Source organism: Aulonocara sp. 'chitande type north' Nkhata Bay, linkage group LG9, assembly GCF_057382095.1.
Source record: "Aulonocara sp. 'chitande type north' Nkhata Bay isolate Kocher_YH1m ecotype deep benthic linkage group LG9, A_spYH_male_GT1.1, whole genome shotgun sequence".
Classification (NCBI taxonomy): domain Eukaryota; kingdom Metazoa; phylum Chordata; class Actinopteri; order Cichliformes; family Cichlidae; genus Aulonocara; species Aulonocara sp. 'chitande type north' Nkhata Bay.
In genome coordinates, this window is record NC_141352.1 from 16142330 (window position 1) to 16154916 (window position 12587).

Below are 12587 nucleotides of genomic sequence, written 5' to 3' on the forward strand. Positions count from 1 at the left end.
TGACTCATGAAGAAGGACAAAGCAGAACAGATGAGACAGGGAGTCTGTTTACTTGCAGGCCAGCACCATGATTTTCAGGAGTAATGAGCTTAAGGCAATGTTTTGATTACGATGCTTAACAAGTCTGAGGTAACACGACATCCAAAATAAGAGAGCTTAATAAGATTTATTTTGTAATTAGTCTACATCCCAGAGTGCAAAACAGGAGGCAAGAAAAGCCACAAGAGCTTGTACAGAGAATCCTGTGATATTAAGATCTCAATCATACCTTGATTAAGTGTGTTTATCAACCTTGACCTTTCTTTCTGACGACATCCACCGATCAATCAGTCTTAATATTTGGAATATTTGCAGGCTTATTAAAAAATAACGACTTTCAGGGATGCTCGAGAGAACAACTAAACTGGCAACTCGAAACTCAACATGAAAGTGAGACATACATACTCACAAATATAATTGTACAGATAATGTTGCTTCGTCAAGACCCCTTGGTATCACATTTTAACAAACCCAATATCCCTTTTTAGTATGATTTTTCAAAGTGCAGGCTAGCCAAGTACCTGAAGACGGGGTATATAAAAAGATTTCCATAAGCAGGCTGGAGGAGTAATAAAAACTCAAGACATTCATCTAGAAGAGTCTTTGGCTTGCTTACCAAAGCCAAGATCTAACCAAGGCATCTTATTGGACCACTAAGACCTCCTTCTTTTAGCCACCATCCAATCCACAGGCAGGAACTACATTGGATCTAGATTGTCACTTTTACCTATGAACCCATGAGCTGTGGGGAGTAACTGAAAGAACAAAGTCGTGAACACAAGCGGTGGCTTCCTCCAAAGGCTGGCTAGACTCAGTCTTAAACTTAAGGAAAGGAGAAAAGTGACATTCAAAATGAAAAATGAAAATCCTTCAGATTACATCTCTCAGCTAATTTGGCAACACATTGGTATTGCTTTGTAAGAGCTGGAGGAGATGACTGGGGAGAAGGAAGCCTAGTCATCTCTGGTTAGACTGCTGCTCCCCTTGAACCCAGCAGAAAATAGATGGATGGATGGATGGGTGAATGGATGGATGGATGGATGGATGGATGGATGGATGGGTGAATGGATGGATGGATGGATGGATGGGTGAATGGATGGATGGATGGATGGATGGATGGATGGATGGATAGATGGATGGATGGATGGATGGGTGAATGGATGGATGGATGGGTGAATGGATGGATGGATGGATGGATGGATGGATGGATGGATGGATGGATGGATGGATGGATGGATGGATGGATGGGTGAATGGATGGATGGATGAATGGATGAATGGGTGGGTGGATGGATGAACTGCTAGCTTATTGAACAACAGGCCTCTGATATTATTGCATGAAGACGTAGCAACACTGCAAAGACTACATTTTATTGCACATGAATTAATCTTTTCTTTCGCAGGTGCATGTATGTGTTATGTCGTAATACTCACTACCAGTGTAATATAACACTGAAAACATAGGTAACGAGCCAAAATACTAGCAGACTATCACTCTTGAAGGATTTACGTAATATATTAATAATATACCAACTTCCCTTGAATTAACACTATCAGGGATATAGTAGATATAAATGATATAAGTGATATAAATGATAAGACTCTGTGTGAAAGTTAAGGTCAAAATAATGCAGCGTTGCAGAAGCCAAGACAAATTCTGGCATTGTTCATACCGTTCGGTTGGTGCAGATGGGGGTGAAGGCATTGGTTCCACATGTAAACAGCCTGTTCCCATTTACCAGTAGCACCCTGATGTAGTTCTGGCACTCCTCCTGTGGAAACACACCAGCAAACACACATATCGGAGTTAGCAGTTAGCAGCAGTGCCATTATCTATCCACTGACAAGCAACAGCATCAGGTAGAGACAAAATTACACTTTATGCCAATAAATGAGAAAAACACCTGCAACCACAGGAGGCCTACTCTGGAACGTGGGCAAGCTAGACAGAGTCAAATCGAGGCTAATGCCCACCTGGCTTAGCCAAGTCACATCTTAATTCAACAGGGGCTGGATTTGGAGAGGGATCTGAATAAAGTGAAGAACAGATAAATGTAACGGCTGCGGGAGAGTACCACTCGGGATTGGTTTAGAAAATAACTTTGTCTCTGTTGATTGGTCAAAAAGTGAAATATAAAGTGTAGACTCTCATACACTCTATTTAATCATCACTCTTTTAGCCAGCTCTCTACATTAATCAATTCAAACTATTTTCCCCTAAATTATGCTGAAGTACATGTTCACAGCTCCTTTCTTGGCTCAGTCCTCCTCTGAGGTTTTGGCCCGGGTTTCTAGCAAAACCACTCAGCACTTGGTTAAAAGCGCACAAATAAAGTGGGACTGACGGAGTGAGTGATTGATTGAAAGAATGATTGTCGCTGAAAGTCATGAACTCTGAATATAACGGTCCGGCTTCCACAAAGCCTTTCTGGCAATTTCCATCAGCAGGAGTCATTTTGTAGTAAATGTTACAGCAGGAGTCAGTATTCATGTCAGAGAGCGGCATTTGTTTTTGTCCTAGGACAAGGTAATAAACTCATAGGGTCTCCTCCATCTGAAAGGGGCCATGGCTGGGTTGGTGAGGCCCCTCATAGAAATTTAAAACCTTATAAATCTGCTATTGTCTGAGCCACTTGAAGTGCCCAGGGCAACCCTAACTCCCCCTTCTCGAGGGTCTGATTTAGGAGTGGAGGGCATCACAGCGAGGATGGAAGGAAGGAGGGTAAGGACTTTTATTTCCCCCTATCAAGATGAAGGCTGACTCGTAAAACAACTCGTTTCCTGGTGCTAAGAACGGCCAAAGTATGTGTGTATGTGTTTATTCGCGTGTACGAGCAGTCGCGCCTAATGTCATGCGTGCCTATATATCTGTGCTGTTTGTGCAGCTTGTTACGCGCTGTATACCCGCATGCGCGCGTGTGGGTGGAGGAACAGGCGTGGGTTGTGAAGGGGCCCGTATAATTCAATCCTTCACTGCAGTTTGTTTCTAGAGTAAATACCAGCATATTTAATATTTGCCCAGCCTCACAGTCTTGACTTGTTTATGAAAACTTCCTGACAAATGTTCTGCGTCCATACTGTAATACAGAGACTGCTGCGCTTGGCTCTCACATTATAAAACAAAACAGAAGCAGCAATCAAGTCCTGTCAAGTCAATTTAAGTCTCCTTTCTTTTCCCAGCTGGAATAAATCAAATACACAAAAGAAGAGCGGATGCGTGCATTAAGAAAAAACCCCCCAAACAATCACTTGTAAATTCACTCAAAGCACAGGGACGGTGTCTGTGTAATAGCTTAAGCGATGGTATATTGCTCCGCATTGAGCTAGGTAATAAACCATCGAAAGCCCTGTCAGCTGCCGGAGAATAAAGTCTTTTAATGCTATTCTTAGTGTACATCACAGGAGCTGATCCTCAGAAGGGAACAGTGAGCAAAACAATTCAGCCTTGCCAAACAGCAGTGACTCTCAAGGACTGAGGTAGCTTTGGTCTGTAATTCACAACAGCTATCTTATGCTGGCCAGCCAGTGCATGCCTATTATGGGTCCCTAACCACCTTTCACAGGAGGATAAATACACAGTAGTGCGCGCGCACAGACACACACAGATCAGGGCTGGGCAGTTCACCTACAAGTCAAGTTTAGCCGCTAAACCATCTGTTTTGTAGGGGAATATGCACGCTAACCACGTACAAACACATACACTGCACAGAACGAAACAATAGGAACTCCCTTTGAACAAGATCCATAAATAGAGGCTAAGGTGTGGTGGGAAGGTCTTTACTTCACATTAAGTTGATTTGAATTGTCTTTGAGGTATATCTCATATAGAAAGCAGGGATTCCCCATGTGTCCATATGTTAAAGCCACATTAGAAGCCCCACGTTGCTTTCAAACCTCATTATGTTTCATCATAATTTTTCCTTTGTGTTCTTTGAACCCGATCAACTGTTTCTGTAAAGACAAAAAGGCTGGTAGATCCATGATTAGTGTCTTTAGAAGATTTCTTTCCTTTTTTCTTTTTTTTTAGCTTTCAAGTCAAAGCTATTATACAGCACTGATGTGCTGGTGGGAACATCTGGGCACTTCATTTCCTCCAGTGAACAGCATTCATTCAGGTGTTATTTTTGTAGATTACCAAACCCGCAGGAAAAAGGTTGAGGAAACATGAAAGCTGCGGGGTTGTAATTTAGAAAGTCTTTCAGCAAATGCTGAAGGATTGCATTTTCGTTCGTAATCGACTATCTATTTTGTTACTCTAACAAAACATTTTGGGAAATTCCATGAATTTTCACATTAATATCAGTTCTGGTGCACAAACGTGTGCAAGAAAACAACTGTAAGTAGCAAGCGAGACGAGTTCACTGAAAAATACACTGAAACTTGTATTTTTTTTTTCTTTTCAATTTAGTGACAAGTGTCCGATAAAGCACAATTACAGTTCAGCCATCGCCTCAACTCACCTCAGACTTTCCACGGCTGAAGCAGGCTCCCTTGGTGAATTCATCGCAGTGCCACTCAGCCTCCTGCAGAGAAAAAGAAAAGCTGTGTAAGGCTACCAATAAACCATCAAGAAGTAGCAAACACTGGGCGCCATGTCATCATCATGAAGCACTTTGAAAAGCACTCACTGAGCCCAAACAAAACAATGCCCAGCTCTAAGCCATGGGCATGATTCCCACCTTTTTGAAGTCAGTTTGATGTTTGTTGACTAGCTCGGCAATACAAATGCCACAGAAGACAGGAAAACACATTTAGAAAATCAAATAGAAAAGCATACAGCATACAGCGATCGACTTGGGTGAGGAGGGAAGGATTCAAACAGAGGCGAAAATTAATTTGACATCACATCTTCACTGTACTCTCAGAGGCACACACACGTTCTCGCACGCTCTTACGGCACACACACACGCGTTTATAAGCCCTGTTAAATACAGACATGGAATCCAATTAAGGTGGATAGCAAGCAGAGACCCCCAAAAAATGAGACGCAAGAGCGTGCAAGCCGAATGTCAATTTGATTTATGTGTGAGGGAAAAGGAGGGCTCTTAAGACATAACAGGCCAGTCCCTAGAGTAGGGTGTCAACGTGATTTACATGAAGGAGAAACAGAGGGACGCCTCTGACATTTTAAGGCAGCAGGAGGAAGAATAAGAAGATAAAGCCGACTTTTTCTCCTCCAAGGGTGAAAGCACCAACGTGCTCCACTTTCTACCTTTTAATTTCCTCGTAACCCCTGGAGAAGGGGGCTTCCTCATTGATAAAAATTCTCTATTCATGAAATGCCTGCTGGCCTTGGGAGGGCAGTAGGCCACTAAGACGCTCGCACTTGTGACAGGCAGAATTAGCCACCACTGCCACGAGCTCTGCATGACTGGCAGAGACACGAATACCTAAAAGAAAAATTGGCTGGTGAAATAATACGCTTAATGCCGAGTCACAAAAAGTTTCCAAAAGTGAGACTATTTAACTTCCGTTTTTTTTGTTGCCCACAGCAGTACAACTTTCCTGCAGTAATAACCTGGAAAGTAGCCAGAGGTGCAGTACTTCTCTCTGTGGGAATATAGTAAATATCGCTAACTGACAGAGAATATTAGATTTCACCTTGGTATCAGGACTGTTTTATGCCAGGACAAGAGGGGGAACGAAAGCTGAACACCCCTTAGCATTTAGTAGAACTTTTATTTCTTCTTCAGAAGGCGGCAGAAGTTTATGCTGCGTTTTACGACAAGAGCTTTTGTTTTCTGCTTCAGTGACCTTTGGGAGGCATGGAAACACCTAAATGTGTACACAGTTCAGTAACAGGGAGGAGGGGCTTAAAGGAAGGAAAGTGCTCAGTGTGTGTGCTGCAATTTGGGGAGGATAAGATATGGGACATTAATGGACGCTGGCTTCTCTCTGTCTCTTGTGTGTCACTTCCATTCCAGGCCAAAGCTGGCTATTCTGGGGCTGTGCATCCATCCACTACACAAACCACACACATCAGCACAAACAGCACAGCCTGCACACACAGCACCACTGCTGGTCCCAGCTGAATTCAATGTGGGTGCTGAAAGCGCTGAGAGCGCTTTAGCTAATCGCATGGGGGGGTAAAGAAAAACTGTTAATGGCCTGAAACCTTACTCACAAGCTTTCAGTGTAAAAAATCAGTCATGGTACAGGCTAAATTACAACTTGAAATCACATTAGTGGGAGCAAAGTGTTTCTTTTTGTCATCACGGGACAATCATGTGATTTATCGTCATCCTGAGTGGTGCAGAACGTATTTTCGGAATAATACATATTCTCATTTCATATTTAAGACATCAACTTTACAGCTACTGAAGTAGGTGATGTCCACGCGCAAGTTAAGTGGCGATATGCTGACATCACAGACTGCTAGTGCCACCTAATCTGACTGCCCAGGCTCAAATGGTCCAGAGTGGAGAACAGAATCACAGCCGAGCTAAGCAAGCGCCAGTGTCATTAGGAAACATTAAAAGCTCATTAGAATGCTATTGTTCAGCCCCTGTGCCTCCAAGATGAATCTGTCTTAAACTGAAATATGTCTGGAATGTGCTGTCATTAAGTAATAATAATTCTTGGCTTTATCAGAGGAAGCTGCTTCACACAAGTCTTTTCTGTGCCTTTGTCACCTAGAGGGAACTAGAATAAAGACATAGAGGGGAAGCAAAGAAGATAAGACAGAAAGAGAGTGTCATGATCCTGGGCCATGTTGGCCAGGATCATGACAGAGTTGCAAACGCCACTTCTGAAGTAAAAAACAAAGAAGTGAAAGCGAGAAAGAAAAGCAGCCACCTGAGGTAGGCTCCTAATGCATAAACTGGAGTGCAGAGTAGGGGTGCGCATTTCATTTTCCCTAAAGGGCCACTTGAGAAATAGGGACCCTGGAGGAGGGCTGTACCAATAAGTTGAACTCAATTCTGCACAATATTTCTTTTATCTCTTTTAGAAACCTATCGATTTAATACAGATAAGAGTAGATGTTACAATTCGGCAATGGAAATTTGCAATAGGCGCGAAATATTTCATTAGCATTCCCATGTTGTCCCATTTCAGCTCCAGGCTATGCAAGCATAAAGCTACCCCAATAAACAAGTAGTCCCTTTCACTGAGTGCATTGCTGCCAGCCCCTCTGGAATCTCAAACTCTTACGTTTCACGTAAAAAGATAAGCAACTCTCATAAAGCGCTATGGACTAACAATCAAAACCACACACTCACACACACACAAACACACACACACCAGTAATAAATAAAAAAAGAAATAAACAAGCAGTTTCCTTTAAAATGTGTATCTTTTATTTTTTGCCTGTCCTGTTTGGCTCTTTTGCCATCAGAATTATTGTCTAAAGGCGAAGAAAGATGCCCAACGGATTTACTTTACCAAATGGACCATCCCAGCCTTGCCGTAATGGTCTATTTGATTCACCTTTTATTGTTTTTTTTTAATTTTTTTTATTTTCACTTGCTAGATACAGGACAGACTTGAATGAGGAAAAGAAAAGGGAGAAAGAAAGAGGGGGAAAAAACAGCGGAGAAGAGGGACGGGGATAAAGGGCAAAAAACAAAAACCTGACCGAGCCCCAGGCCGAGAGGCCGAGGGCACCCCACCCTCGAAGTGGCCCGAGCGAGCCCCAGGATCCAGGCCCCGATAAGCAGCCACCAAGGAGTGAGCCGGTGTGTACCTGGATGCCCATCCCCAGACACAAAGACCCACCAACGCACCGATGTCTGAGGGCGTCTGCCACTGGCAGGGGAAGTGGTGGTAGGGAGAGATAGGCCTCCATACCTTCACAGCAAAATCTCCAGTGTTAAATTAACTCTAGAGAGTGTCTATATGGGTCCACACCTCTGAGTGTTAAATACAACACTGTTGAGTGTTAAATTAACACTTTTGACAGTGTTATATGTTTAAAAGTAACCTAGTCAGTTTTGAAGATTAACAAAGGCTAACACTGAGCAGTGCTGATTTTCTAACACTGGAAAATAACTCAAAATGTTAGAAATATTCCAGTGTTAGAAAATCAGCACAGTATATATATTGATGGGTATTATAGGCGCCCTCCCTATACAGCAAAAATAAACAGCCAGAAAAGAGTTCACAGTGTTTATGACATCCAGGCAGAATGCAGCAAGATCCTGGAGAGATGCTGTCAGCACAGAAAAGACAGGCCACATTAATCATGAAATGTTTATTATGTTTTCATCTGGTCCAATTTGTCTCGTTGGTGGGTGAGAAACAGCGGAACTGCTCAACTGATCATTTGGTGGTCGGGGGATCATTTGCTCTGCTTTCCTTTCTGTAAAAGTCATCGCACACCACTGACTCAGACCAATAATTATTTTAGAATATCAGTGAAAAAGTTAATTATATAGTACTTTCTATTTGTAGAGACACAACAGGAGGCCAAACAAGAGGTCTTGAACGCACACGCTGCCAAATAGCTCAGCTGTAAAGAGAAGCTTGTGCTTATTGTCAACAGGTCTAAACACAGCTGTTTGGTCACTGCAGTACTAGCTCAGGTTAGCTTGACAGATCTATAGCTGCTTGAAATGTTAGCGGTCAATATTTTTACTCTTTTCTTTTCTAAATATTTTCTAATTTCTGAATTTTCTAAATGGAGAAATTTTCAGGATAATTTGTACGAATACGCCTGTTTGTTGTCACATTTTATTTATTTTAAGCATCACTGCTACCATCTAGTGCTCAGCGAGAGCTTGATGGACAGTTTTATTTTTAACCAAAGCGGCTAAAAAATAGGAAAATTAAAATAGACTGGAATAGTATGTTAAGTAACATAAAATGTGATTACGATGCAGAAATTCAGTTAGGCAGAGAGAATTTACCACAGTCATTTGTTGCTTCAGGGAAGAAATGAAAGCAGTGGAGAAGAATTTTTTTTTTTTTCTCACGTCCACCCTCTATCCTGCCCCCTGTAATGGGTGCAGTCCTTAGAGATGAACCATTGTGCCCAAGTCTCTCGTCAGCCCTCACACTGAGGGGCTATTGTTAGGTGTGGTGGGTGCAGGAGAGATACAAAGGGGGAGTGTAGGCAGGGAGGGAGATGGACAACGACAGAGGAAAGAACAGAAAAGGGAAAATAAGGGACAAATAGACAGGGGGGAAACAACAAAGCGAAAACAGAGTCCAACTTAGGAGTCAGCCAGAACAAGGCAGACTGTGTGGGCTGAGTGAGGTAGTCAGTGAGATGGAGGAGGGAGTGAGGAGCTGAATTCCAAAACAGCAGTTTCCAGACATGATATTGAATATATTTTGCATAAAGAGGGTCCAGAGAACACACTCGCTGCTGACAGCTGTCTAGCTTTGTGAAATGACTAGCTGTGCGCCTCATTACAAGGGGACGGCGGGTTGAGAGTAAGAGCTGGACAAATCCTGTGGGGGGAAATCTAATCTGGCTTATGAATATCTGATATTACCTTCTGATGTGCTGGCACAGTATTTACTATTCACATTGATGTCTGCTGATGTAAGCTGCTGGAAGATTTACACGCGAAATTGGTCTTGATGTCATGCCTTTGCCAACGTGTAGGTCCGTGTCTCTACTCATATCATCGTGACACTTTGAACGGATGAGTCCGTGTAGAAGAGACCCCCTGCTACTGTCTGCCTTTTACAGTATACTCACAACTATTATGGTTGAACATGCCGTCGCGTCCATGATATCACTGTACGTGTCTGCATCTCCAGTTCCAATCGTGCATTTTGGTCTATGCATTTAAACGGCCAAGTTAGCGGCCAAGAGACAAGGCCGTGATATATTAGACATGCAAAAGTGGAAAAAGTCCTTCTTTTAAAAAAAATGTAAAAAGAGGGGGACGGGGTGAAGGACACAATACAAGAGGAAGCAAAGAAAAATAAAAGCACAAAATACATCTCAACAGCATACAGTGTCTGTTGCCAAGGGAAACTGTTATGGATAGTGTTTTCCTGTGCCAGTGCAGGAGGACAAGAGAGAGGCTGGAGTGAATTTCCACTATTTTCTCCTCCTCGCCTGTATTGAATCATGAACAATACCACTGATCCTTCCTCATCCCGGTGCTTATTGACTAACGCTGTGCCTCGGTTCTTCTGTTGAAACTCAGGCTCATCTTCTGCATCTTATTCCGATTTAGCATGGAAGCAGGATCCTGATATTGGCTTGTACAGGCTGAGTGTGTGTGTGCGTTTAGCTTTTTTCCCCCTCCCCTGGTAATTTCTTCTTACATTAGCACCTTTGTTTATGTGAATTCAATAGACTCTTATCACTGAATGCAAATTAGAAACTTTGGGTCCTTTCAGTTCATGCTTTTAAGGACGAGCATGGAAGTTAGCAGTGGTTTATTAGCCCAAGTAAAGAAGTAAAGATGCTGCTAAAAAATGGGCATGCTGATATTATTTGGTGAGCTCACGTGCAGACAGAAAAACAAGCAATTAATCTGAGCTGGCATAGTTAGCAATGGCAGTGCCAGCATTGATTTGCTTCCCCTAAGGCTGGCAGTAGCTGATCTCAGGATATGAATGATAAACAGGGCAGAAGGACAATACTGAATGGAGATGACATGTAATGTGCAATTTACTGTAAATGGAGGAAGGGAAATTGTGCTTCGTTGGGTCGTTTCAAGCTAATTGTTTGTCTGTGGAAGCTCTAAATGTCTCAGTAGTTGCACATGCTGCACAGTTACGTTCCTGTCTTCTTCTTCTATTTTTTTTTCGACTCTGCTGCACAAGTTTTGAAAGTGGAGCAAGGAGAAAAGTATCCACCTTTTGTTCTTGACAGTGTTTTCCAGATCAGTGACGATGAGGGTAGAGGTTGACAGGGAGAGGAAAGCCTCTTCAGGCTACTGAGACACAGCAGGAAAAAAAACCTTTAAGTATGAGATATTAACTCCAATCAAGGTCATCGCGAGGGCTGACGCATGTGTTGATGACTGACTCTTCCCACTTCAACCCCAAACTGCCACTCGGTTTGAACACAGGTTAGAAAGTTAACGTGATGTGAAATATTTTCTTCTCTTTATGATTCTTTAAGTGCGCCTCTGTCTTGTAAACACCCTTTATAGCTTTCCTCAGGGAGTGACACAGTTTACACTCCTAAGACCAAATCTTTAAGGTCTTCTTAGAAAACACACACTTCACAGATGAATTTGCATCCACTATTTTTTTTTTAAAACAAAAGTCCGCTTTCTCTCCAGCTGTTGCACTTTTTTCTGGTTTTTATTACCTCCAAACAAGGAGCCAATTTACTGAGGAGATTATGTTTGCTGGGGCTCAGGGTCGATCAAGCTCTTTGTCTCATCTCGATATGTGCAACAGACGGGCAGTGTTTAGCTACCAGTCCAAGTGTCAGTGCTTTCAAACCCCCCACACCCTTCGTAATACAACAGTAAGACTACCAGATATTCCCAGTTCATTTTCTGCCTCTTGAAAAGCTTGAAAGCAACTTATCACACTGCATCCAAGGGCAGGAGAGGTAGGTTGGATTAATCTTTGCCTCAAAGAAAACCTTGGTGGCTGTTTTTTATTTTGTCCTCCCCAGAAAAGTTTCATGCATGATGAGATCAGTCATCAATCATAAGGTAATCATACCCAACTCTTTAGCATATTACCGGCTGTTTGTATTACAGTAGCTTTAAACCTTGTGCTCTGTCAAATCATACACAGCCTCCTTCTTAATGCTGCCATCCATGCAAGAACAAATCACTGCCATCGGGCATTATCTGACAGGGCTGATACATGAGGATGGGGTGAAATCACAAAGACAGGCGTAGGTGTAGCTTTTAGCTTAATTTCCTCCTGCAGAAGAGAGAGAGAGAGAAGCTCATGCAACTCTCTTGAACCTTGGTGCAACCGTAATAAAATGCACAGGACTACTAACAAGTGCTTCTGCTCAAACTTTCTTTGTTGGCTCTGCCACCTTCAGCGCCATGTTCCCTAGTAAATCTATTTGATCAATCAGCAATGCGTGTAATGTGAGTGGAGCAACAGCGCCAAAGGGGAAATTCATTCAAGGCTTTCATATCCAACAACAATAAGAATGAGAAATATATGTAAACCCAGGCGCAGAGGCAACCAAATCTTTGCGCATTTAATCTCCTGTTTCATGCTTGGATGAAAAAAAAGGAAGGAAAGAAAGACGCTTCAAGGAGGTGAAAGGAATAATTCCCCCTTTCCTCCTTAAATTCCACCACTTGGATATATATTTATGCTTGACTTTATGGCCTTGGCATGGTTAAATGCGAAGCTGGGACTAGTGTGCAGGTCAGCTTAAACCAGCCCCAGGCCTTGGCACGGATTACCAGATCCTATTCTCTCATAAGAAGACATCTTGGAGATGCAGGGTAGATTGGCTCAGTGGAATCTCCTTGCTGATTCTGCAAACCCAGTCGAGCACAGGATGAAAAAAAGAAGGGGAGGATAGTTGGGTGCGCGGATGCCACAGAGCAACTTTAAAAAGCATCGGAGTCCCAGCGAGCGGCCACAAAAGACCGGCTCTGCGTGAATCCTCGTCTCTCTCTGCGGGTTTTTTTTTCCTGCTTTCTTCCCTCGTTG

General features: G+C 42.8%; 1 protein-coding gene across 4 annotated transcripts in view; it reads right to left on the bottom strand.

Annotated features, from left to right (window-relative positions):
• The window catches only part of sema5a (sema domain, seven thrombospondin repeats (type 1 and type 1-like), transmembrane domain (TM) and short cytoplasmic domain, (semaphorin) 5A), a 153410-nt gene that overhangs the window by 77277 nt on the left and 63546 nt on the right, over window positions 1-12587 (bottom strand). For all 4 annotated transcript variants that reach the window (XR_015131032.1, XM_086306105.1, XM_086306103.1 and 1 more), the window contains exons 5-6: window positions 4499-4561; window positions 1712-1810 (exon numbers count right to left, since the gene is read on the bottom strand). Coding sequence is in view for 3 of the 4 variants with exons in the window: in XM_086306105.1 (XP_086162231.1) it covers window positions 1712-1810; window positions 4499-4561 (162 nt within the window). In the remaining variant the exon portion in view is untranslated. The remainder of the gene's footprint in view (window positions 1-1711; window positions 1811-4498; window positions 4562-12587) is intronic.